The 27,632-nt window shown below is 43.6% G+C and overlaps 1 protein-coding gene across 2 annotated transcripts; it reads right to left on the bottom strand.

The window, feature by feature from the left end:
* On the bottom strand, positions 1-27,542 carry LOC109888520 (inaD-like protein). Of its 2 annotated transcripts, XR_004209650.1 has the most exons (7): positions 26,857-27,542; positions 26,513-26,691; positions 24,561-24,743; positions 20,361-20,500; positions 19,362-19,561; positions 2,649-2,784; positions 1-171 (listed from the first exon to the last, which is right to left on the bottom strand). XR_004209650.1 is itself a non-coding variant. In XM_031822457.1 (6 exons), the coding sequence occupies exons 1-6, from the start codon at positions 26,876-26,878 to the stop codon at positions 2,749-2,751; spliced, it is 753 nt and encodes a 250-aa protein (XP_031678317.1). In that variant the 5' UTR covers positions 26,879-27,542; the 3' UTR covers positions 2,650-2,748. The 2 variants fall into 2 exon arrangements, 1 of the variants encoding a protein (XP_031678317.1); XM_031822457.1 differs by lacking the exon at positions 1-171 and having other exon boundaries at positions 2,650-2,777.
* Positions 27,543-27,632: the final 90 nt, after the last annotated feature.

Genomic DNA, 27,632 nt, shown 5'->3' on the forward strand with positions numbered 1-27,632 from the left:
GGGAGGGGGCGGCGGGGAGGTGGAGTACTGTCCCGAGGGGTTACGGGCGATGAGCATGCGCACGTGGCTCCCGCAGCCCTGCAGCACCTTGACCACCTGGTCGCTGGTCAAGCCATCTGTGGGGGTCTCACCAATACGCAGGATGTGGTCACCTGTATGCAGGCGCCCATCCTATAGGGGAGGAAAGAAAGAAAGAAAGAAAGACAGAAAGACAGAAGGACAGAAAGAAAGACAATGTTAACATTTGTACAAACTGGAAATATGAATAATACACAATGCATTATAGTTAAGTTCAGGGTCTAGCAATAACAGCAATTAATTAGACTTTTACTCAAGTAGAATTTTACTGGGTGATTTTTAATATGAGTAAAAGTAAAGATACCTTAATAGAAAATGACTCAAGCATGACATTTGGGTACTTTATTGTTGGTTGCTAGTACATGAAAGAACTACCCCAAAAATCTGCTCATATTCAACATTTCGCTTAGTTGGACCATTTGATAATTTCAGCCAATGTTGTCCAATGCATTTTACATCCCACTTGAACAGGCCAGTCCCACCCTGGTCTGGGCCTGGCCCCGCGGTACTAAGCTGGGAAATGTATTCACCGACTCGCAGGTCAAGCAGAATAAACTCAGCGAGGGAAAAAGAGGAAAAAGTCAAAAGAGAGGGGAGAACAGCATCCTTTGTGGAAAGAGGAATGAAAAGTGTTTGATGCATAACCGTGGTGCAGGAAATCTCCCCAACTTCTCTCCCTGGGTCTGTGCACGGGACAACGGGGGCGCATTGAAGCCAGCCCTGGCCATTAAACATTGAAATGGGAAACGCCAGGGTCTAACAAAGACCCAATTTTGACAGCTTTTTTGGAGCATAAGATCCAGTGATGTGTGAAATGCTGCACTGTGCCTTTTGAACAAGCGGGGTTTTGTTGCCCAGCCTGGACTCTCTTGGACATTCAAAGAGAAAGAGAGAGAGAGACAGAGAGAGACAGAGAGAGAAAGGGAGGGTGTGGTAGACAGAGTGAGAGAGAGTGAAAAGGAAAGGAGGGAGGGGTCGAGAGCGAGAGAGAGAAAGAAAAAAGAGAGGAGTGGTGCAAAGCAGTTTCAGAAACAAGGGATAAGGTTTTTTAAATCCAGATCCCTCTTGGATAACACTTTATTATAAAAGGTTATAACCGACAGACTGTTTTTTTTAACAAATCAAATGACATGTTCCCATGTTAACTCGCTGAATAACTGAATACACCCCAAGCTCACAAAACGAAGGACAAAAAGCCAACCGGTAAGTGGGAAGAGAAAAGAAAGGGTCTGCTTGTAAATGAGCATCGGCTGTGTCAGGGACTTTGGGCGTCTGCGAATAAACCTTTCGCCAACATCTCTGTAATTGTGAACAGAAAAGTGGTCCTTCGAGCCGGGTGCAGGCCTAGCGTGCTCTGTGTAGCCAGGATGTAATCCCCTTACAAGGTGATCATTTTTTTCCCTCCGGCTCAATGGCTATTATAATGTAACTGAGCCCTTTATGGGACACGCTCAGCATTAATTCAGCTAAACTGGCTGTTACTATTCATAGGGGAAGACCGGTCTGTTACCAAAGGATCAGGAGGAAGAGAGAGAAGGAATGTAATGGAGAGTATGTAATGGTTTAGTAGGCCTACTGCGGAGAACTGTTGTGCAATGGAAAAAGTTCACAGCCTACATCTTAATCGTCTTGTCGAATTATCTTAATTTAAAATCTTAAAAAAGAATGAAGATGATCTGGCCTCCACAATCCCCCGACCTCAACCATAATATATATATATATATATATATATATATATATATATATATATATATATATATATATATATATATATGTGTGTTTTAATAATACCATCTTGAGAAGAACTAAGAATTAAATAAAAGCTAGACAGTCAGGCAGAATCAGGCATTCAGAGCACATGGCCATTGATTGTTACAATGTTTAAGCAGAGGAAAACAGTATTAGCCATGGCAAAATGCATAGAATTGCAGAAAATGTGCTTTAAAACTGCCGAATAGTCTCAGTTCCATGATAAACTATAGATAATTGCTGGAAATGAGCTTCAAAATTGCTAAATTGTCTCTCAGCTAAAAAATAAATAAATATATATTGCAGAAAATGTGCTTTACAACAGCAACTTTTCCTCTATGCCACCAAGATACCATTACCTTTCTAGGTAATAGACTATTAGAGTTTACACTTCCTCTTCCAATGAACTGTGGTAGACTGTTTCATATTGAAACAGGACTCTGGTTCCAAATCTATTCCTTTTAAAATGTTGATTACTTCTACTTGCCATGATCATTCACCTAAGACTGGTACCTGGGTTGTGTTTATTAGGCACTAAACAGAAGAAAACGGTCTAATCTGAACTGGTCCAATAAGACATGGGTTTTCAAAGACGTGACCATTTCTTGCTAACATACGATGGGGTTCCCTGGGTCGCCAGTTTGCCGGAGCATGGGTCCTTGGTCAAGAAAAGTTTGAAAACCCATGTCTTATTGGACCAGTTCAGATTAGACCGTTTTCTTCTGTTTAGTGACTAATAAACACAACCCAGGTACAAGTCTTAGCAGACTGCTTTGTCTGTTAGCTTTGATTTAGAGTTTATGTAATGTCCAGTATCATACCTTGTCAGCCACACTGTTTGGAACCAGAGTCCGCACCACCACCCCAGTGGCCTTGCCTCCAACAATCCCAAAGCCCAGGCCCGAGCCGTCGTTCAGCAGCTCAATCTCCTCCATTTGGCCCCACTGCTCCTGGAGGCTCCATAGAGGAAGAGATAAAGAGAAGACAGCGTGAATGATTGGTGGATATAACTCAATATATGGCCTAAACTGGGCCGTGATTGGTGGATATAACCCAAGATATAGCCTAAGCAGGGCCGTGATTGGTGGATATAACCCAAGATATAGCCTAAGCAGGGCCGTGATTGGTGGATATAACCCAAGATATAGCCTAAGCAGGGCCCAATAAATTTGGTACAATAAAGAAGCAGTGATTAAAGGCTACTGGTCCAGTTTAATGATAAAACACAGATGTAAGTATTACAGATTTTTTCAGGTAAAAATATCAGGTAAACCTGATTAAATCGGGGGGAAATCACATCTCCAATGACGTTGCATACATTTGTGCATACATGTAGTTTGTACAGCAGGCCCACTGACACCATAAATTCACTAGAAGCAGCTCTGAACATTTAGTCTGGTCCCTGCCAGAGTCAAGCCTTATTAATTATCAGTGCGTACGTGACCTGCGATATTAACTTAACCATTGTGTCTAACTGCACATGGCTGTGGAGCATTATCAGACCAACTTTTAATGGTTTTCACTAAACGTTTGAAATACAAACGAGCAGCAGAGGCTGATTCATGTCCAGGTCAGGGAATCCCTTGTGTCCTGTTGTCTAGCCCCCGTTACTACCTCCTTGATCACACACACACACACTCCCCCCAGCCTAATCACCACAACGTCTCCTCCTAGGCTCTTTATTAACCAACCAGCAGGCTGCAATCACAGCAGCTCTTTTTCTTATTACACAGCGTTATCTGATAGAGAGCAAACTGCACAGGAAGTGAACTATCTAATGAAACCTTACTGTGGTGTCTTACATACTGCAGCCCCTGGCGAGACAAAGCTTTTCTCCCTCTCCTGCTCACTGCTTATCCCGTCTACGGGAAAAGACTAAGAGCCATTTCCCAAGATAAGAAGTGGAGCTTCACAGTCAGTGACACAGATGTTTTTTGTTGTTGTCGAGGGCTGGTTTTCGTCTACAGCTTTCAGGCCAAATTAACAAGTGTTGCCTGTTTCCTTACAAGTGGAGATGTAAAGCAGGCTTGGTTTAGTTCAATAAGCAATTTCGTGAAACAACAGATTCCATCAAACATCAAATTCCGTACAAATTGTTTGACAATTTGTACGTTCTGTGTGAGTTTACTCTGAAAATAAGACACGTTCTTGATTTTTTTTCCAACATATGGGTGATTCACAATATACTGTATATCAACAACAACAACAAAAAGTTCTCTAAAAAGGCTTCGTTGCACAATTAATGGTCAATACATCGCATTTCAAACAGTCAGGAATAACCTAATGAGTTTAGGGCTTGTAAAATGATACCACGGTTAAATAAGCCTTCCACAACCATAACACCCACTAATAACTGTATTACATTTACCATAATAGTTTAAACATGCTGTTTTGAAATAATTACTGTAATCTGGCTTTCAAGTCTGTCGATGAAAATGTATTTTTTTGACACAAATTTAACCAGAACCATGCACATTCACTAATAATGATCCACTTCTGGTAGCAAACATTATAGAAAATTAACACAGGTCTCATAAACAATCTCTCAAGTACAAGCCCATGTGCTACTTAGTAGCCAGCTAATCTTTGTACTTAAGGTCTGGACAACTCAGATGTATTTGCTTTCTAACCAGGTAAAACGTATGAATAGACCCTCCTGTCCGTCTCCAACTGTTTCAACAACATGGGCTGTTCACTTTGTTTACAGGTTGAAATCCAGTGGCCTACCTGGATAAGAAGACGCTTATTTTTCAGAATGAGAATGAGTTGCCAATTCCTTATATAAATGTGTATTTTTACAGTCATTGCACATTTATAAACACAGCTTAGACAGCTAGCACATAACAGCAGGAGACTAAAAGGCTGTTAGCAGTACTTGGTACCGCAATGCCATGGGCGGCAAACACACTTTCCACAATCATGTTAATTGATACTCCCATTTTAGTAGGGTTTGCTCTGTTCTAAACTTTGGGAGTTGATATTTAAAACGTTATCGTTGGAAGGGTAATAGATCGATTCTGTTGGAACCAAACCTCAAATGCAAAGAGCGAGTTGAAATTGCTTGTTGTCAGAGAGGAAGACGTCTTTCGTCTTTGTTGTTGTGAGTGGGAAGGTACACAGTGCACACAGCACAGGAGGGGCTTGGTGTCTGTGTGAGTGGGGAGGTACACAGTGCACACAGCACAGGAGGGGCTTGGTGTCTGTGTGAGTGGGGAGGTACACAGTGCACACAGCACAGGAGGAGGGGCTTGGTGTCTGTGTGAGTGGGGAGGTACACAGTGCACACAGCACAGGAGGAGGGGCTTGGTGTCTGTGTGAGTGGGGAGGTACACAGTGCACACAGCACAGGAGGAGGGGCTTGGTGTCTGTGTGAGTGGGGAGGTACACAGTGCACACAGCACAGGAGGAGGGGCTTGGTGTCTGTGTGAGTGGGGAGGTACACAGTGTACACAGCACAGGAGGAGGGGCTTGGTGTTTGTGTGAGTGGGGAGGTACACAGCGCACACAGCACAGGAGGAGGGGCTTGGTGTCTGTGTGAGTGGGGAGGTACACAGTGCACACAGCACAGGAGGAGGGGCTTTGTGTCTGTGTGAGTGGGAAGGTACACAGTGCACACAGCACAGGAGGAGGGGCTTGGTGTCTGTGTGAGTGGGGAGGTACACAGTGCACACAGCACAGGAGGAGGGGCTTGGTGTCTGTGTGAGTGGGGAGGTACACAGTGCACACAGCACAGGAGGAGGGGCTTGGTGTCTGTGTGAGTGGGGAGGTACACAGTGCACACAGCACAGGAGGAGGGGCTTGGTGTCTGTGTGAGTGGGGAGGTACACAGTGCACACAGCACAGGAGGAGGGGCTTGGTGTCTGTGTGAGTGGGGAGGTACACAGTGCACACAGCACAGGAGGAGGGGCTTGGTGTCTGTGTGAGTGGGGAGGTACACAGTGCACACAGCACAGGAGGAGGGGCTTGGTGTCTGTGTGAGTGGGGAGGTACACAGTGCACACAGCACAGGAGGAGGGGCTTGGTGTCTGTGTGGTGTCTACGCTCATTAAAAAATAAAAATAAATTGATTCTTGCGATATAGAAATTTGGAACATTGCAGTAAATCTCACATTTGAATTATTTGAATTTATTCTATATAAAAATTGCCCTGCTGAAGACTCAACATCTAGATGTGAAGACAGAGTCTACTTGCTGGTTTTACAGTATTCAAAAAGACATTCTGTAGCTTAATTCATTTGAGCACCGAAATATGGTATGTTTATATACTACTGGGTTAACATGACAATGGAACAGAGTCTGAATTGTCAGAAAACAGAATTATGATTGTCAGGACATTAAATATTCACTAGACATTATGAGATTGAATTAAACACACTTCATTAAAGGAACTAAATACTAAACATATTTGAGATAATCTCAACCACACATACAAAACATTATCCTGATTGCAAGGTTTGGCCTAAAATTCCATGTCCTTCCATATTGACAGTTCTACCCCATGAGACGTTACAGAATTATTAGACAAACAGAGAATGTGGGTTAATGCCGGTTTTAATGAGAAAGCCATAATGGGAACGTGGATTCCAGGCACTCTGTTTCAGGAAGAAAATTTTAAAAACTGTTCTACTGTGAACCTGGGACAACATGGCATCTAGATCATTCATCTTGGAGTAGGAGTGCTGATCTAGGATCAGATCACCCTTGTTGATATAATACTATTTATCATGACTTAAAAAGGCACTCCTACTCTGACACAGTGAATATTGCCTCTCATTTCAGTGTAGAAAGGGATGTCAGACTTGTTTTAAAATGTTTCAAGGAACTTAGGGTTCAAGACATCGGCAACGACCTCTAGAAGCCATGTTCGGTGAGAATGACAGGTATGAGGTCAGGTGGGTGTATGAGAGCGAGCAACGCACCAGAGAAACAGACTGTGCAATCTGCCATTTCAGGCACGGAAGGGAACGAATCCCTGAAGCCAACCTAACTCAATATTTTCTCAGCTTTTCACAATTAGAGAGCCGGTTTGGATGGGCAGGGGAGCTTGTTTAAAGGGGAGAGTAGGGATTAGGAACATTTGTTTTTAAGGGGAACAATCAGTTAATGGGTATTGGGGTTGAGAGGGGCAGAATGACATCTTTGATTGACATGCGACTCATCGTGCGGAGTTCAGGTTGCCTGTGGAGTTCCTCAAGAGGAAAGAGGAGATCATTTGTCAGTGTGACAGGGTCCTGCACAGACGGAAAACAATGACAGAATAAACACGCAAATAAACAGGATCGCGGCAGAGCAATTTGACTTCTGATATACAGTACCAGTCAAAAGGTTAGATACCTACTCATTCAAGGGTTTTTCTTTATTTTTACATTGTAGAATAATAGTGAACACATCAACAGTATGAAATAGCACATATAACATAATACATATGTTAAGTTGAGGGAGCGTGCAATTGGCATGCTGACTGCAGGAATGTCCACCAGAGCTGTTGCCAGAGAATTTAATGTTAATTTCACTACAATAAGCCACCTAAAATGTTGTTTTAGATAATTTGGCAGTACGTTCAACTGGTCTCACAACCACATGTATGGCGTCATGTGGATGAGAGGTTTGCTGAGGTGAACGTTGTGAACAGAGTGCCCCATGGTGGCGGTGGGGTTATGGTATGGGCAGGCATAAGCTACGGACAACGAACACAATTGCATTTTTATCAATGGCAATTTGACTGCACAGAGATACCGTGATGAGATCCTGAGGCCCATTGTCGCGCCATTCATCCGCCACCATCACCTCATGTTTCAGCATGATAATGCACAGCCTCATGTCATAAGGATCTGTACACAATCCCTGGAAGCTGAACATGTCCCAGTTCTTCCATGGCCTGCGTACTCACCAGACATGTCACCAATTGAGCCTGTTTGGGATGCTCTGGATCGACATGTACAACAGAGTTTTCCAGTTCCTGCCAATATCCAGCAACTTCACACAGCCATTGAAGAGGAGTGGGACAACCTTCCACAGGCCACAATCAACACCCTGATCAACTCTGTGAAGGAGATGTGTTGCGCTGCATGAGGCAAATGGTGGTCCCACCAGATACGGACTGGTTTTCTGATCCACGCCCCTACCTTTTTTTTAAGGTATCTGTGACCAACAGATGCATATCTGTATTCCCAGTCATGTGAAATTCATAGATTTTGGCCTAATGAATTTATTTCAATTGCCTGATTTCCTCATAAACTGCAAATCAGTCAAATCTTTTAAAATTAAGCATGTTGCATTTATATTTTTGTTCAGTATATGTAATTTATACTGGCTTTTCAAGAGTTGGTTATTTCCACATTTTCAGTATTTATTGTCAGGTTTTTCTGACAAATCAGAACGGAGAGAGCTAATGGAGGGAGTGGTGCCAAGCTGACACTTAAACATTTTAATGAAGAGACTCAGGACCGGCATCTGGGTTTTTGTAGAAGCTTGGCTCGGGTGACAGATAGTTAGGCCGGGGAAAACGGCAATAAAAATCAAATCCAGACATCAGTCTTTTTTTAAACCAGCGTTTCATTAAACAACCTCAAGAGAAACAGCACATGAATGAAACACAAGGCAAAAGCAAGGCCCAGGCTTGATACAATGCAGGATATGGCCTCGATCCAAACAGCATTAAAAACAACAGGAATAGTGAAATAGCACACGATAATGACCAAGAAATAGGCACTACATTATAATAATGGCTGGAACTAGGCAGCCTAACTTGTCTGTGACGTATCCTTCGCATTAAACTAAGATTTGGGCGTCTGGCACTAGTTTCTCATATTTTTATCCCCACGATAATGGTTTTTCAGGAGGGATTTCTGAAGGCTTTTCTTTGGGGTTATTTAATTAAACTTGTGGCGGGTAGAGCTGGTTCTGTTTGTTGTCGGAGCTTCAGGTTAATCATGTGGATCACCCCAGTGTTGATCTATCCCAGTCTGGCTTTCATCCGCTCACGGTTATTTTCCGTCCGTAAGAAAACAGAGGGGTCAGCCGGTCTGTGTTGCTTTTCATTCTACTCCTCCCTTTGCTTGTCAGGTCTGATGTAAATTACCACCCATATTATCCTATTGAGTTGAATGATAATTATGCTTTGTTAATAGACCGCTGCTCTTTGCTTAAGTGTGGGTCACCCTACACTGAATTAAGTATGGGTCACGCTACACTGAATTAAGTGTGGGTCACGCTACACTGAATTAAGTATGGGTCACCATACACTGAATTAAGTATGGGTCACCCTACACTGAATTAAGTATGGGTCACGCTACACTGAATTAAGTATGGGTCACCCTACACTGAATTAAGTATGGGTCACCCTACACTGAATTAAGTATGGGTCACGCTACACTGAATTAAGTGTGGGTCACGCTACACTGAATTAAGTGTGGGTCACGCTACACTGAATTAAGTGTGGGTCACGCTACACTGAATTAAGTGTGGGTCACGCTACACTGAATTAAGTGTGGGTCACGCTACACTGAATTAAGTGTGGGTCACGCTACACTGAATTAAGTGTGGGTCACGCTACACTGAATTAAGTGTGGGTCACGCTACACTGAATTAAGTGTGGGTCACGCTACACTGAATTAAGTGTGGGTCACGCTACACTGAATTAAGTGTGGGTCACGCTACACTGAATTAAGTGTGGGTCACGCTACACTGAATTAAGTGTGGGTCACGCTACACTGAATTAAGTGTGGGTCACGCTACACTGAATTAAGTGTGGGTCACGCTACACTGAATTAAGTATGGGTCACCCTACACTGAATTAAGTATGGGTCACCCTACACTGAATTAAGTATGGGTCACCCTACACTGAATTAAGTATGGGTCACCCTACACTGAATTAAGTATGGGTCACCCTACACTGAATTAAGTATGGGTCACCCTACACTGAATCACCATAATACGTGTAAACCTCATTTAATTGTTTGAATGAAAAATGGATCCACTAAAAAAACAGAGCTTGCTATAGTCATAGAGTTTCAAGATTAATATTGCTGAAAAGTGTTAGGTTAAGTATTGCATTTTGTCAGATTGTAGGCCTAATGATTGCAATAGCTGAGGTGCATGAAGATGGCAGCTCCCATGCACTTACCACTAATTCCTTGTTTTGCTAAGTCTGCTGTATTGTACATTACTCTTTTTTGGTATGGTCATTAGCAGAATATACATGAACCCAACTTTAGTTTCAAGACGCCAGCAAGTTCTCTCCTTCTCTCTTTCTTTCTCTCTCTCGGAGGACCTGAGCCCTAGGACCATGCCCCAGGACTACCTGACATGATGACTCCTTGCTGTCCCCAGTCCACCTGGCCATGCTGCTGCTCCAGTTTCAACTTCCACCTGACTGTGCTGCTGCTCCAGTTTCAACTGTTCTGCCTTATTATTATTCGACCATGCTGGTCATTTATGGACATTTGAACATCTTGGCCATGTTCTGTTATAATCTCCACCCGGCACAGCCAGAAGAGGACTGGCCACCCCACATAGCCTGGTTCCTCTCTAGGTTTCTTCCTAGGTATTGGCCTTTCTAGGGAGTTTTTCCTAGCCACCGTGCTTCTACACCTGCATTGCTTGCTGTTTGGGGTTTTAGGCTGGGTTTCTGTACAGCACTTTGAGATATCAGCTGATGTACGAAGGGCTATATAAATAAATTTGATTTGATTTGATTTGAAGTTAAAAAATAAAAAAAATAAAAAAAATGAGATTGTGTTGATATATCGGCACATTGAACCATATCGCTCACCGTAGTTTTAAAAAGAACAGTAAATCTGTGATCTAGGTCTACGTCTTCTAACGCTCTCTGCTTTCATCTCATTGACTTCCATCTCATGTCTACATTGATTAAAGCAGTGTACAGCGACTTTACTGTTCCCATGGGGACATTTTGTTGCAGTGTTATGTACACGTTGAAAGTGGCATTTAAATACAAAACAAATTGACAATACAACTTTCATAACAGTTACATACCAATAAAAAGAGACAAGCCTGCTGGTCTTACTGGGTGGATAGGAACATTAGCCTGCTGGTCTTACTGGGTGGATAGGAACATTAGCCTGCTGGTCTTACTGGGTGGATAGGAACATTAGCCTACTGATCTTACTGGGTGGATAGGAACATTAGCCTGCTGGTCTTACTGGGTGGATAGGAACATTAGCCTGCTGGTCTTACTGGGTGGATAGGAACATTAGCCTGCTGATCTTACTGGGTGGATAGGAACATTAGCCTGCTGGTCTTACTGGGTGGATAGGAACATTAGCCTACTGATCTTACTGGGTGGATAGGAACATTAGCCTGCTGGTCTTACTGGGTGGATAGGAACATTAGCCTACTGGCCTTACTGGGTGGATAGGAACATTAGCCTGCTGGTCTTACTGGGTGGATAGGAACATTAGCCTGCTGATCTTACTGGGTGGATAGGAACATTAGCCTGCTGGTCTTACTGGGTGGATAGGAACATTAGCCTGCTGGTCTTACTGGGTGGATAGGAACATTAGCCTGCTGGTCTTACTGGGTGGATAGGAACATTAGCCTGCTGGTCTTACTGGGTGGTTAGGAACATTAGCCTACTGGTCTTACTGGGTGGATAGGAACATTAGCCTGCTGGTCTTACTGGGTGGATAGGAACATTAGCCTGCTGATCTTACTGGGTGGATAGGAACATTAGCCTGCTGGTCTTACTGGGTGGATAGGAACATTAGCCTGCTGGTCTTACTGGGTGGATAGGAACATTAGCCTGCTGGTCTTACTGGGTGGATAGGAACATTAGCCTACTGGTCTTACTGGGTGGATAGGAACATTAGCCTGCTGGTCTTACTGGGTGGATAGGAACATTAGCCTGCTGGTCTTACTGGGTGGATAGGAACATTAGCCTGCTGATCTTACTGGGTGGATAGGAACATTAGCCTGCTGGTCTTACTGGGTGGATAGGAACATTAGCCTGCTGGTCTTACTGGGTGGATAGGAACATTAGCCTGCTGGTCTTACTGGGTGGATAGGAACATTAGCCTACTGGTCTTACTGGGTGGATAGGAACATTAGCCTGCTGGTCTTACTGGGTGGATAGGAACATTAGCCTACTGGTCTTACTGGGTGGATAGGAACATTAGCCTGCTGGTCTTACTGGGTGGATAGGAACATTAGCCTACTGGTCTTACTGGGTGGATAGGAACATTAGCCTACTGGTCTTACTGGGTGGATAGGAACATTAGCCTACTGGTCTTACTGGGTGGATAGGAACATTAGCCTGCTGGTCTTACTGGGTGGATAGGAACATGAGCCCGAGCCATTTAGGAGGGATATCACACCTGGCACAAATTATTGTCTAATTCTGTTCTTCCTGCCGCGGGGTGCCCTATATCTGCACCCAGAGGTGGGTAGTTCAAAGTTCCGGGTACAGGGGGTGGCTTAGGTCTAAAATGATTTTGTGAGCCTTGCGGAGGGCCCTGACCTTAAAGATCTCATCCAGGCCTGTCTGTTTGACTCCAAGTACCTTGCAGAGGCCCCTGACCTTAAAGATCTCATCCAGGCCTGTCTGTTTGACTCCAAGTACCTTGCTTGCTGTGGTGATAATCCTTCTCAGCATATTTATCTGGCTGACAGTGGCATTGCCAAACCAACAAACAATACCAAAAACAACAAACCAACAAACAATACCAAAAGTTCAAATATTCTCAATGAAAGATTTGTAAAACAGAGTCAGTATAGTACTATCAACATTCAAAAATCCCACCATTTTGAGAAAGCACAGTCTCTGTTGACTCACTGAAGCTTATTGTCCAAGAGGACACCCAGATATTTGTATTCCTCTACAATATCTGTCCTGACCTCTGATAGATGTTGCACAAGTAGGTGTTGTACGCTTCCTGAAGTCTATGCACATCTCTTTGGCCTTGTTGGTATTGAGGACCAAGTGTGATTCATCACACCACTCTACAAAGTCATCTAGGACTGGGCCATGAAGTTCCTCGTCATCATGCAACAGGCTGATCAAGGCAGTGTCATCAGAGAACTTAACGAGGTGTCTGTCAGGATGGGAACAAGTACAACTATTAGTGTACAAGATGTACAGGAGTGAGGAGAGGTTGTGTTGGTGGTGGAGTGGGGACTAAACACATCCCTGAGGAGAGGTTGTGTTGGTGGTGGAGTGGGGACTAAACACATCCCTGAGGAGAGGCTGTGTTGGTGGTGGAGTGGGGACTAAACACATCCCTGAGGAGAGGTTGTGTTGGTGGTGGAGTGGGGACTAAACACATCTTTGAGGAGAGGCTGTGTTGGTGGTGGAGTGGGGACTAAACACATCCCTGAGGAGAGGCTGTGTTGGTGGTGGAGTGGGGACTAAACACATCCCTGAGGAGAGGTTGTGTTGGTGGTGGAGTGGGGACTAAACACATCCCTGAGGAGAGCCTGTGTTGGTGGTGGAGTGGGGACTAAACACATCCCTGAGGAGAGGCTGTGTTGGTGGTGGAGTGAGGACTAAACACATCCCTGAGGAGAGCCTGTGTTGGTGGTGGAGTGGGGACTAAACACATCCCTGAGGAGAGCCTGTGATGGTGGTGGAGTGGGGACTAAACACATCCCTGAGGAGAGGCTGTGTTGGTGGTGGAGTGGGGACTAAACACATCCCTGAGGAGAGGTTGTGTTGGTGGTGGAGTGGGGACTAAACACATCCCTGAGGAGAGCCTGTGTTGGTGGTGGAGTGGGGACTAAACACATCCCTGAGGAGAGCCTGTGATGGTGGTGGAGTGGGGACTAAACACATCCCTGAGGAGAGGCTGTGATGGTGGTGCGTATGTCCGACAAGTGGGGACCTATTTTGACCCGCTGTGTTGTGACCTCTGGCTCAGGAAGTCCACCAGCCACAAAACCAGCCCCCCTCCCCCCATCTAAGGAGAAGTCCCAAATGAGTCTCTGTGCCAGAATGTAAGGCTGGATTGTGTTGAAGGCAGACGAAAAGTCAAACAACAAAACCCTGACATGAGATTTTGCCCCCTCCAGATGTCTATAGACCATGTTGAGGAGAGTAAGAATGGCATAATCAACTCCTCTGCTGGGCTGATTGGTCAACTGAAATGGGTCGAGGAGCTTCTGGGTGACGCTGAGAACATGACTTTTCATAATTTTCCTAAGGATGTCAAGGCAACAGGGCGGTAGTCATTCAGCACAGAGGGATTAGATGCTTTAAGAATGGGTAGAATTGAGGTTTTACACAATACTGGCACGTGTTGCTGGTCGAGCGAGGATAGGAAAATGTCTGTAAAAACACCAGCCAATTGTTCAGCACAGTACTTTAACACCATCTCAAACATGTAATTATGCTTCCATTTGTTTTTACCTCCGACACAAAATTGTCTGAATCAAATCTTGAGAAGAAAACATTCAGTTCATTAGCCATGTTCTGGTCCTCATATCTCCTAAGGTCAGCACTGGGTTTTCCCCTGTCTATGTGGGGGGCACTAGCCATGGATTTAATCCCTTGCCAGGCCACCCTCTAGTTTCCTGAGGAGAGGGTCCTCTCCACCCTTTGCTTGTGTGCCTCCTTGTCCACCAGTGTCTGTCTTTTGATCTCACGTTGTACATCTCTTACATCCTGTCTGTTACCCTCAGCATAAACTGCCTTCTTCCTATTAAGTAGTGATTTTAGATGTTTTGATACCCAAGGCTTATTGTTAAGGAAGATTTTACAGGTTTTAGGAGGCACAACTGACTCAACACAGAAGTTTACATTGTCTGAAACATCTGTAACTTCATCAAGATCAGAGCTGCTGTTCTCAAAAACTTCCCACATAGTACAGTCAAACCACCCCTGGAGACCAAATACCTCCCACATAGTACAGTCAAAACACCCCTGGAGACCAAATACCTCCCACATAGTACGGTCAAACCACCCCTGGAGACCAAATACCTCCCACATAGTACAGTCAAACCACCCCTGGAGACCAAATACCTCCCACATAGTACAGTCAAAACACCCCTGGAGACCAAATACCTCCCACATAGTACAGTCAAAACACCCTGGAGACCAAATACCTCCCACATAGTACAGTCAAAACACCCTGGAGACCAAATACCTCCCACATAGTACAGTCAAACCACCCCTGGAGACCAAATACCTCCCACATAGTACAGTCAAACCACCCCTGGAGACCAAATACCTCCCACATAGTGTAACTGACAGTTAGACTTACAGGTTATGTCGTTGTCTTTTGTTTGAATTGTTTACGTGTCCGCTGTGCGGGGGAAATGATAATACAAGCGGAACTACGTAGCTAATACTGTTGTAACGGGGATCCTTATTGTAGCAACACACTTTTGGAGGGAAGGCAATCCTGCGCTGCGTTAGCTAAGTTTTCATGTCATCGGGTGTAGTTCATAAAGGTTGAAGAGTGTATGTTAGGATGAAGTTTGAATTCATGCCAGGAATAATAAGTGTGAAGTTTGATTTCCTCCCTTCTGTAATAAGCAGCCAATGAGGTATTTTTTCCTTTATTCATGTGTTTAATCTGAACCCGTTATAACGCCGGTTAAACTGTTATGTATGTAAGCACTTCAGAGTTATATCAAGCTTAACTGTATTTTTCATTTACTTTATAGTTCTCACGGAAGGTGATAATTCTGACTAAAACTACAGAATAAAGCCGCCAGTTAAAATCAAGGAACGGTTGTGCTCGTGGTTACTGAAGGGAGCTACACATAGTACAGTCAAAACACCCCTGGAGACCAAATACCTCCCACATAGTACAGTCAAAACACCCTGGAGACCAAATACCTCCCACATAGTACAGTCAAAACACCCCTGGAGACCAAATACCTCCCACATAGTACAGTCAAAACACCCTGGAGACCAAATACCTCCCACATAGTACAGTCAAAACACCCCTGGAGACCAAATACCTCCCACATAGTACAGTCAAACCACCCCTGGAGACCAAATACCTCCCACATAGTACAGTCAAAACACCCCTGGAGACCAAATACCTCCCACATAGTACAGTCAAAACACCCCTGGAGACCAAATACCTCCCACATAGTACAGTCAAAACACCCTGGAGACCAAATACCTCCCACATAGTACAGTCAAAACACCCCTGGAGACCAAATACCTCCCACATAGTACAGTCAAAACACCCTGGAGACCAAATACCTCCCACATAGTACAGTCAAAACACCCCTGGAGACCAAATACCTCCCACATAGTACAGTCAAAACACCCTGGAGACCAAATACCTCCCACATAGTACAGTCAAAACACCCCTGGAGACCAAATACCTCCCACATAGTACAGTCAAAACACCCTGGAGACCAAATACCTCCCACATAGTACAGTCAAAACACCCTGGAGACCAAATACCTCCCACATAGTACAGTCAAAACACCCCTGGAGACCAAATACCTCCCACATAGTACAGTCAAAACACCCTGGAGACCAAATACCTCCCACATAGTACAGTCAAAACACCCCTGGAGACCAAATACCTCCCACATAGTACAGTCAAAACACCCCTGGAGACCAAATACCTCCCACATAGTACAGTCAAAACACCCCTGGAGACCAAATACCTCCCACATAGTACAGTCAAAACACCCCTGGAGACCAAATACCTCCCACATAGTACGGTCAAAACACCCTGGAGACCAAATACCTCCCACATAGTACAGTCAAAACACCTCTGGAGACGAGTGATACTGTTGTCCTTCCAGATCTGGACAGACTGTCATGAAATTAAAATAACAGTCATAACCATTTTTTTTTTTAACACATTTGTGTAGAACTTCAATACAAAGTCAGGGCAAACCTGCAAATGAAGCACTAACTTCATTTCCTATAGGCTATAAGGACATCAACATCATACACTCAATGTCAACAGCCCACAGTCCGGTACCATACTGCATAAATCAGAATTTTGACTGCTACAGAGTTAAGTAGTCACCTAAAAACTGAACTCCAAACGTTAGTCTCCAGTGATGGTCAAGTGCCTATTCTGAGTGACAGGAAATAGACTTTATGACAAAGTTAAACATAACAACGTCCTGTGACCTATTGACCACTGCATATGAGTCAAATGGCGAGAGGTCAGTAGACAACATGAGTTGATGTGCAGCCAGAAACCACAGGGCATTGTTCTGGACCATACTCCTTTCTAGTACTTGTATTTATTGGTCTGGTTAAAAACATTGACCAGAAAAAAATGTGCCACAATAAATCGACAACTTTTCAAATGAGAAAGAGTTGCCTCCTATATTTTCTGACGGGTTTCCTGAATTTCTCTCACCTACTTATATAACTGAAAAAAAGACACTTAAATAGCGGATTATGTGTCATGCAACTAGGTAGGGCTGGCACAATTACCATATAACTGACGATTCTGGATCAAGACTGTCATGAAATTAAAATACTAGTCATAAGTTGTTTTTTTAATACAATTGTGTGGAACGAACAGCTAACTGAAGACAGGATGGACAGGCATTTGTGTGGAACGAACAGCTAACTGAAGACAGGATGGACAGGCATTTGTGTGGAACGAACAGCTAACTGAAGACAGGATGGACAGGCATGTGTGTGGAACGAACAGCTAACTGAAGACAGGATGGACAGGCATTTGTGTGGAACGAACAGCTAACTGAAGACAGGATGGACAGGCATTTGTGTGGAACGAACAGCTAACTGAAGACAGGATGGACAGGCATTTGTGTGGAACGAACAGCTAACTGAAGACAGGATGGACAGGCATTTGTGTGGAACGAACAGCTAACTGAAGACAGGATGGACAGGCATTTGTGTGGAACGAACAGCTAACTGAAGACAGGATGGACAGGCATGTGTGTGGAACGAACAGCTAACTGAAGACAGGATGGCCAGGCATTTGTGTGGAACGAACAGCTAACTGAAGACAGGATGGACAGGCATTTGTGTGGTTGATTCCGTTTCTGCCGTAACATGGACTCTTAACGTGATGAAACTTTGTTGATCCTTGCTAAAACAAGCAAACTAGACTTTGTTTGCCTAGGCAATGCCTCCCACAATGCAGCAGCACACACAGAAATAGAATGAATAGAACTTGGAACCTTTAACCCTGGCAAACTCATGGGTACACACAAAATGACTGCCTGATATTGTGATGCAATGTAGAATGTTCATTCAAATGATGATGACTGATGTGGCTCATGCAATGGAATGTATTTTTTGTACTGTCAGTTCGAGTTGACTCAACAAATATTTTAGCACATATTCTACTTCCTGCTTTGCTTCTAAAAAACAATGGAATTGTCATGGAAACGCTGGCTGGGGGGGGGGGGGGGGGGATTCTGTCTCCTCATTGTCCCTCTGTAAAATTAGCCTACATTTAGGCTATTAGTTATATGTGTATTTCACAATATGTTAAGGTAAAAATCTGAGTATAACGCCTGTATGGATGTCTACCCCAACACATGTTCATGCCATCTTTACCAATCAACTGCATTACAGTTAAAAACGACTAACTACCACCACCCATTTCTGTATGCTAGCTATGCTAACCAGCTTACTGTATACAAACGGGAGTTAGCATTTAGCAGTCTCTCCTAAACCTGAAAAGAGACAGCTTCTACATGTTATGCAGCGAAAACAGACACTTTGTTAGATCAGATTTGTTGAATGTGTGCCAATCTGGTCAATGTAACATCTGCATTCTATTATTGACCTCTACCGATTTACCTCGTCACTGCATCCGTGGCCAGTCCACACTTAAGCCATCATTGACTTGAATGGGTTTCCCCATTTTATTCATTATATTTCTATGGCAGCACATGCAGTCAGAAGAGGAGGAGAAAATGTGTGTAAATGTTTTCGTTTTTTCCCCGAACGGTTATTACAGACACCACAGTCATTTGGTTGGACAATTACAGTCCTCCCAAATTCCATGATCGTCACAGTCCCACGTGCAACACTGAAAACAGTGAAAACACAATGGCTTAAAAGTATTTATTCTAAGGATTAAATCCAATGAACAACTGCTTATGTAAAAAGGGCTTTACAAAATACATTTGATTGATTGATAGCACCATGCTAGCTTAATTGATTGATAGCACCATGCTAGCTTAATTGATTGATAGCACCATGCTAGCTTAATTGATTGATAGCACCATGCTAGCTTAATTGATTGATAGCACATGCTAGCTTAATTGATTGATAGCACCATGCTAGCTTAATTGATTGATAGCACCATGCTAGCTTAATTGATTGATAGCACCATGCTAGCTTAATTGATTGATAGCACCATGCTAGCTTAATTGATTGATAGCACCATGCTAGCTTAATTGATTGATAGCACCATGCTAGCTTAATTGATTGATAGCACCATGCTAGCTTAATTGAATGATAGCACCATGCTAGCTTAATTGATTGATAGCACCATGCTAGCTTAATTGATTGATAGCACCATGCTAGCTTAATTGATTGATAGCACCAAGACATGGCAGTAGAAAAACATTTTCATACTGAGATACATAAATGTGTGCTCCACCCTTACCTTGTGACAGGGCCCAGGCGGGAGTTGGGGCGGGAGGGTGTGTGTATGCTGTGTGATGGTGGCAGGATCCCTGGCCACCACTAGATCCACCGTCCCCAGGCTGCTGCAGGAGAGCGATGGCCTGATGCTGGGTGACACTCTGGTCCAGGGGCGTCCCGTTGATCACCAGGATCTGGTCGTTCTCCTGTATGCGCCCATCCCTACCGGCACATAGAACACAAATCAATCAAATGTATTTATAAAGCAATTTGTACATCAGAAATGGTCACTAAGTATTTTTACAGCAACCCCGCCTTGATCCCAAAGAGCAAGAAAACACAAAAGGTGTATTTACATTTTTTATATATTATAATGTACTTTTGAGACCCCCTTCTTCGTGGGATCCAATTGGTTGTTAAGAGTCTTGACTCATCGCTGCAACTCCCGTACGGACTCAGGGGAGGCGAAGGTCGAGAGCCGTGCGTCCTCTGAAACACAACCCCGCCAAGCCACACTGCTTCTTGACACAATGCCCACTTAACCCGGAAGCCAGCTGCACCAATGTGTCGGAGGAAACACCGTACACCTGGCGACCGTGTCAGCGTGCATGCGGCCCGGCCTGCCACAGGAGTTGCTACCAAGAAGTGTATCTTGTATGTTTTTTTCATGTAACGTTTACTGAACCAGGAAGTATTTTTAGAAGATTCTCATCTTTGCTCATATGACTTTTTCTAGAACGGTATGAGGTCTGTGTATCTCATTTTTGGCAGTGCCTTTACAAGCTGTGCTAATTTAACTACAAATGTCACTGCATACTCTTTGTTGTTAACATAAGCTGATAACAATCAGAAATGCTTCTGAGTGCATGCATGCTCAATTTAAAAAAAATGTTTCCTTTAAAAGGGGCTCTAATACGAGCTGTCAAACATTCTAAATCAGCATGAGTTATCCTTGACTAATATTGTGTTGGCTTGGTAAAGAGATTGAGGAAGGAGGAGCTGGTGAGAGAGTAGGCGGTACCTGTGTGCGATGCTCCTAGGCTGGACGTGTCTGATGAAGACCCCGTGGTCCCCTGTCCCTTCGGCCCTTAGGCTCACCACACTGAAGCCCAGGCCCCCAGACAAGGGCTTAGGCAGGCTGATGTGCTCTGTCTGCCTCCCCTACATCACAAGAAGACACAGTGAATAAATAGGTAATGAATTAATCATCACAGTCAAAACTTTAAAATAAAAATCCAAAAACACTCAAATTGCATTGGTGGGGGAAAAAATCTGAAATCAGGTCAACATTTACACATTGCAAATACCCAGGGAAAACCTTAAGCTACACTCACCAGCCGGTTTATTAGGTACACACATCTAGTACTGGTTCAGACGCCCCTTTGCCTCCAGAACAACCTGAATTATTCGTGCATGGATTCTACAAGTCGGAAACGTTCCACAGGGATGTTGGTCCCTGTGGCATCACGCAGTTGCTGCATATTGGACGGCGGTACACAACCACCACCAGCCTGTACCGTTAGCACCAGGCAGGATGGGTCCATGGACTCATGCTGCCTGCGCCAAATCCTGAATCGGGATTTGTCGGACCAGACAATGTTTTTCCACTCCTCGATTGTCCAAGGTTAATTGTTTACTCCATGTGTAACTCTGTGTTGTCTGTTCACACTGCTATGCTTTATCTTGGCCAGGTCGCAGTTGCAAATGAGATCTTGTTCTCAACTAGCCTACCTGGTTAAATAAAGGTGAAATAAAATAAATTAAAAAGGTAGGTGATTACGAGCCCACTTGAGCTGCTTCTTCTTGTTGTTTTCCGCTGATAGGAGTGGAACCTAGTGTGGTCGTCTGTTGCAAAATCCCATCAGTGACAAGAATTGACGAGTTGTGCGTTCAGAGATGACGCTGGGAGAATTGGCCATTCTCTTTCATCAACAAGCGGTTTTCGCCCACAGGTCTTCCGCTAACTGGATGGTTTTTGTTTGTCACACCATTCTCTGGAAACCCTAGACACTGTGGTGTGTGAAAAGCCCAGGAGGGTGTCAGTTTCTGAGACGCTGGATCCGGCACGCCTGGCATCGACGATCATACCACGCTCAAAGTCGATTAAGTTAACTCGTTTTGCCCATTGTAACGTTGAATCGAACAGTAACTGAATGCCTTGATTCCCGTCTTCCAGCTTTACATAGCAAGCCACCTAATAAACTGTCCGGTGAATGTATATCTCCACCAACAGCAGTAGGCCTACATAATCAACAGGGAAGCTTGGTGCTTTCCCAGAAGCTTGGCTGGTGTGTAAAACGCACAAATTCAGGCAAACAAATATGTATGTCGCATAAAACTTACCTCATTCTTACAAATACAGTGCCTTGCGAAAGTATTCGGCCCCCTTGAACTTTGTGACCTTTTCCACATTTCAGGCTTCAAACATAAAGATATAAAACTGTATTTTTTTGTGAAGAATCAACAACAAGTGGGACACAATCATGAAGTGGACCGACATTTATTGAATACTTCAAACTTTTTAACAAATCATAAACTGAAAAATTGGGCGTGCAAAATTATTCAGCACCTTTACTTTCAGTGCAGCAAACTCTCTCCAGAAGTTCAGTGAGGATCTCTGAATGATCCAATGTTGACCTAAATGACTAATGATGATAATACAATCCACCTGTGTGTAATCAAGTCTCCGTATAAATGCACCTGCACTGTGATAGTATAAGAGGTCCGTTAAAAGCGCAGAAAGCATCATGAAGAACAAGGAACACACCAGGCAGGTCCGAGATACTGTTGTGAAGAAGTTTAAAGCCGGATTTGGATACAAAAATAATTCCCAAGCTTTAAACATCCCAAGGAGCACTGTGCAAGCGATAATATTGAAATGGAAGGAGTATCAGACCACTGCAAATCTACCAAGACCTGGCCGTCCCTCTAAACTTTCAGCTCATACAAGGAGAAGACTGATCAGAGATGCAGCCAAGAGGCCCATGATCACTCTGGATGAACTGCAGAGATCTACAGCTGAGGTGGGAGACTCTGTCCATAGGACAACAATCAGTCGTATATTGCACAAATCTGGCCTTTATGGAAGAGTGGCAAGAAGAAAGCCATTTCTTAAAGATATCCATAAAAAGTGTTGTTTAAAGTTTGCCACAAGCCACCTGGGAGACACACCAAACATGTGGAAGAAGGTGCTCTGGTCAGATGAAACCAAAATTGAACTTTTTGGCAACAATGCAAAACGTTATGTTTGGCGTAAAAGCAACACACCATCCCCACTGTCAAACATGGTGGTGGCAGCATCATGGTTTGGGCCTGCTTTTCTTCAGCAGGGACAGGGAAGATGGTTAAAATTGATGGGAAGATGGATGGAGCCAAATACAGGACCATTCTGGAAGAAAACCTGATGGAGTCTGCAAAAGACCTGAGACTGGGACGGAGATTTGTCTTCCAACAAGACAATGATCCAAAACATAAAGCAAAATCTACAATGGAATGGTTCAAAAATAAACATATCCAGGTGTTAGAATGGCCAAGTCAAAGTCCAGACCTGAATCCAATCGAGAATCTGTGGAAAGAACTGAAAACTGCTGTTCACAAATGCTCTCCATCCAACCTCACTGAGCTCGAGCTGTTTTGCAAGGAGGAATGGGAAAAAAGTTCAGTCTCTCGATGTGCAAAACTGATAGAGACATACCCCAAGCGACTTACAGCTGTAATCGCAGCAAAAGGTGGCGCTACAAAGTATTAACTTAAGGGGGCTGAATAATTTTGCACGCCCAATTTTTCAGTTTTTGATTTGTTAAAAAAGTTTTAAATATCCAATAAATGTCGTTCCACTTCATGATTGTGTCCCACTTGTTTTTGATTCTTCACAAAAAAATACACTTTTATATCTTTATGTTTGAAGCCTGAAATGTGGCAAAAGGTCGCAAAGTTCAAGGGGGCCGAATACTTTCGCAAGGCACTGTATATAGATATTACTGCATTAGAGAGAGTACACAGATGTTTCGGCTTTACAGCCTTCTTCAGTGTGTAGGTACAATGTTATTTAATTCAAAACAGCATTTGTAAAGAACTACAGATGAACAGCAGGTGTTTCTAATCAGGGTTGACACTCATCTGCCAATCAGGGAAGTGGCTTTTCTACCCTAACTGTATTCAAATGAGTCAAAGAGATACAGAATTATAGGTTATGGGAGCAGGCACGAAGGGCAATTCACAAATCAATTGCCCCAGATGTCTGCTCACCTAAATACATCACATCATGAGATCGCCCACCACAAAGGACATAATGCACTGCAGTTCATAAACATGTGGGGCCAACTCATAAGCTAAATGCAAAATCTGATATGGACAGTGTTCTTGTATAACAGTCTAAATGTGGCTCGTAGGAAGGAGGTGAAATCGAATTCTTTGTTTAAACCGTGTGGAGATAAAGAATGTGATTTATATAGCCACAGTATTTTGTTGTCATAGTTACCTCCTCTACGTGCTGGATGAACTTTTTCCATCCCGACTCAACACAATTCATTAATAGAATGATTCTGTTCTATAAAGTGTCTCGCAACTGGCGAGGTGATATCTTGACATCTAATAGCGGATTTATGTTCTCCAAGACGTACTTTCAAGGCGGAGGATGTTTTTCCAATATAAATCTTACTACAAGAACACTAACATATAAATAACTCCTTTAGTAGTGCAAGTTACACACAACTTTATCTTATAGGTCCTAGAAGTCTGAGGGCAAACAAAGTTAAAACATTTCCTTATGGTGCAACAAGAGACACACGATCTACAGGGGAAGCATCCTTTTCTCTCTGACCCCGTCTGATTTAACCAATATGTTGGATTGGCAGATGAGCGGAAACCCTAATTAGAGGCACCAGCTGCTCATCCGTTGTTCTTTGTAAATGCTGTTTTGAATGAAAGAAAATTGTACCTATACACTGAAGGCGGCTGTAAAGCTGAAACATCTGTGTACCCTATCCCTGATGCAGTAAAACAATTACAAGCATTTAACCTCTGTTTTCCCTACATAAAACACCCAGGTAAAACTATTTAAACCCATATTGTCTTGATTCTCCACCAATTACAGCACACCAACACACAAATGACAGTCTACTCTAAAACCATCATCTCTCCACCGCGGAGTATCCTAGCTAGCTGGGACCATAGCATCAGGTGGGCGGTGTGTGTGGGCAGAACCGGTGCAGCCACCCACCTTAGCGGAGGTGCAGAACCATCTCTGGAGCTGGTCGGGGGAGGCAAGGGCCGAGCCGTTGGACAACACAGTGCCGGGGCTGGACGTGCACAGGCTGCTGGCTGGGCGGCTGGCACTGACGATCATCTGGCCCTTCCTAGAGAAGCTGAAATCACTGCAGGTGTCTGGAGGCATGCAGTTCAGCTGGGGGGGAGGAGAGGAGGAGGAGAGGGAGGTTTGGTGTGTCATTTCACAGTAGAGGAGGATACAAAGAAAGCTAAGGTAGAGCGGCTTTGTTTACTGTTTACAAAAATTCAGTAGAATCATTTAATTGAATGTGATTGTGAACTAAGATAGTTCAGAGACATCTATTTCGATAAAGCCACACAAAAAAAAGTCTCCAAGGAAACGCAGACATTCTAAGCTGCTTTCGTTCACCAACAACCGTAAGACACATTCTTTCACATATTAGCACTACTGTAGGGTGGGGGGCAATAAAATCCTCTGCAGCAGCTCTGGCCGGTCCCAAACAGGTACTGCATTAATGACTCACATTGTGGAAAGTTATCAGTCTCCTTGCTCATTTTGCCCGGGCTGACGACGCAGCCTTCCTCCACCATTTCATCAATACATCTCGGACAAGGCACTTACTCAAGCCGCGCCAGTAGATATTAAAGCTTGATAGATGCACAGAAAAGCCCCTCCGCCACCTCCGCCTTGCTATCACGCCATACATTTTTACCTGAAGCATTCATAGACACTCGGCTGACCTTCGCAGCACTTAGAATATGAAGGCAGGCATTGGTTAATGCCATTATCTTAATTTGGCATGTGGATAGTTTATTTTAAGGGTTCTTTTTTTACGTCAATAATAATGCAACCTGAATACAAATGAATTGGGAGTGTGGCTGGGCGGTTTTTCCCATGCCTCCTTTTAACCACAAGTACAAGGTTTAGAATGCTGTGTTCTGTAGACTTAAAGCACACTGACATTGAGTGGTTTTACCATTTCATCACAATCTGAAATGTTACATATTCCAAAACCAGGTTCATTTGTTGCTAAAGTGCTGTGAAAGTATTTGCCCCCTTTCTAATTATATTCTTTTGCGTATTTTTTTATACTATATGTTATCAGATCTTCAACCGTAACCTACTGTAATGTTAGATAAATGGAACCTGAGTGAACAAATAACACAAATGACATACCTATTTCATTAATTTCATAAACAAAATTATTCCTCTGTGTGAAAAATGTATTGCCCCCTTACTCTCAATAACTGGTTGTGCCACCTTTAGCTGCAATGACTCCAACACTTCCTGTAGTTTTTAATCAGTCTCTCACATCTCTGTGGAGGAAATTTGGACCACTCCTCCATGCAGAAGTGCTTTAACTAAACAACATTTGTGGGTTTTCAAGCATGAACTGCTCGTTTTAAATACTGCCACAACATCTCAATTAGGATTAGGTCTGGTCTTTCACTTCCATTCCAAAACTTCAAATTTGTTGCTTTTTAGCCATTTTCATGTAGACTTGATTGTGTGTTTTAGATCATTGTCTTGCTGCATGTAAGCTCAAGTAAGCCCACATATAATAGCAGAACAGTTGGCTTAATCATAGTATAATCATAAGTGGCCACATGGGGTGGCAGGTAGCCTAGTGGTTAGAGCGCTGGGCCGGTAACCCGAAGGGTTGCTGACAAGGTAAAAATCTGTCGTTCTGCCTCTGTGCAAGGCAGTTAACCCACTGTTCCCAGGCACCGAAGACACAGATGTTGATTATGGCAACCCCCCGCACCTCACTGATTTAGAGGGGTTGGGTTAAATACAGAAGACACAATTCAGTTGAATGCATTCAATTGTACAACTGACAAGGTATCCCGCTTTCCCTCACTAATGAAATCTCCTATGTGCTATTCACAAGCCATGGGTCTTACTATTAGGTTTTCCCTTTCTCTGCAGGTATTCAGCATTACCTGGTCTTTGAGTTGTTTGATTGAATGCTGCAGTGTGAGGATGTGTCCTAGCAGTGGGCTCTGTAGAGCATCCCTCAGCACCCCCAGCCTCTCACTGTGGGTCCACTCCTCCCTCTGGGCCATCTTGGCCTGCAGCCGCTCCAAAGCCTGCAATACCTGCTGGCGCTCCACTGTGGAGACTGACACACACATCATAAACACACAGCCCCATGTGCTCGTGTACACACACACACACACACAGACACACACACACAATGTTGCTTATGAAAAAGTTCATTTGTATCACATTTATATCCAGTACTGTTCATAAAACAGTTCAATAATGGGAGCAGACTTAAATGTACCTGTTGGGACATTTTCATACATTGTCCTAACTCTGTCTCAGAGTATCTTTGTGATGCAGCCTGTGAGGAAGCAGGGCAAGTTTACATGAAAAACAAAGCTCATAACAACAATTCTAATCATCTTTAGGCAGATGATAATGTATCGAATAAAAGGCCTATGAAGAACAATTAGTGATCGCCTCCATTACTACGGAGTACAAGGCCGTACTGCTTTTGAGCTGGGTCCATCAAGTTGGCTAAGCATCATCACAATACAGCCCTTTTGCAACACTTCACAATACAACACTAAAAGTATAGGTTCAAATATTTGTGAGAAATACACAAATTGTCCTTCTGTCAGTCAGCAAGCCATCAGCATGGGTTAACTATTTACATAGCCAGTGGTAAACAAGTTTCGACAGGTAAACTAAGCCACGTTTATATTTGCCAAGTAACACAAATGCCACAGATGTCTCAAGTTAACAAGCCACAGCAAATGTGTTAGCTAAACCCAAAAGAAGATAAAACTAGCTAACTAGCTACTAAATTATCTAGCTAAAGGAAGAGATATGACTTTGTTCCACCCTACCGGTACAGCGGAAGTTAATAAATGAACCCGCCCCTTACCTGAACCAGGATGTAAAGTTTTAAAAGAATCAGTGGGGCGAGAGAAAAATAACGAACTGGAGAAACTGCTCCACAAAAATCACTGAACTATCACTTTGTTTGTGAGCAAGGTTTAAGCTGTGAGAGCCCTCTAAATGTAGAGGTGTAGTTAACGTTAGCAAACACTTGCT

This window comes from Oncorhynchus kisutch, linkage group LG4, assembly GCF_002021735.2.
Source record: "Oncorhynchus kisutch isolate 150728-3 linkage group LG4, Okis_V2, whole genome shotgun sequence".
NCBI lineage: Eukaryota > Metazoa > Chordata > Actinopteri > Salmoniformes > Salmonidae > Oncorhynchus > Oncorhynchus kisutch.

Coding starts and splice junctions, on each gene's coding strand:
- LOC109888520 (XM_031822457.1), bottom strand. CDS start 26,878: ATGTATGAAAATGTCCCAACAG. Junction 26,692..26,856: donor GTATGAAAATGTCCCAACAG/GTACATTTAAGT, acceptor TGTGTGTGTCAG/TCTCCACAGTGGAGCGCCAG. Junction 2,778..19,361: donor CGCCTGGGCCCTGTCACAAG/GTAAGGGTGGAG, acceptor TGGAGCCTCCAG/GAGCAGTGGGGCCAAATGGA.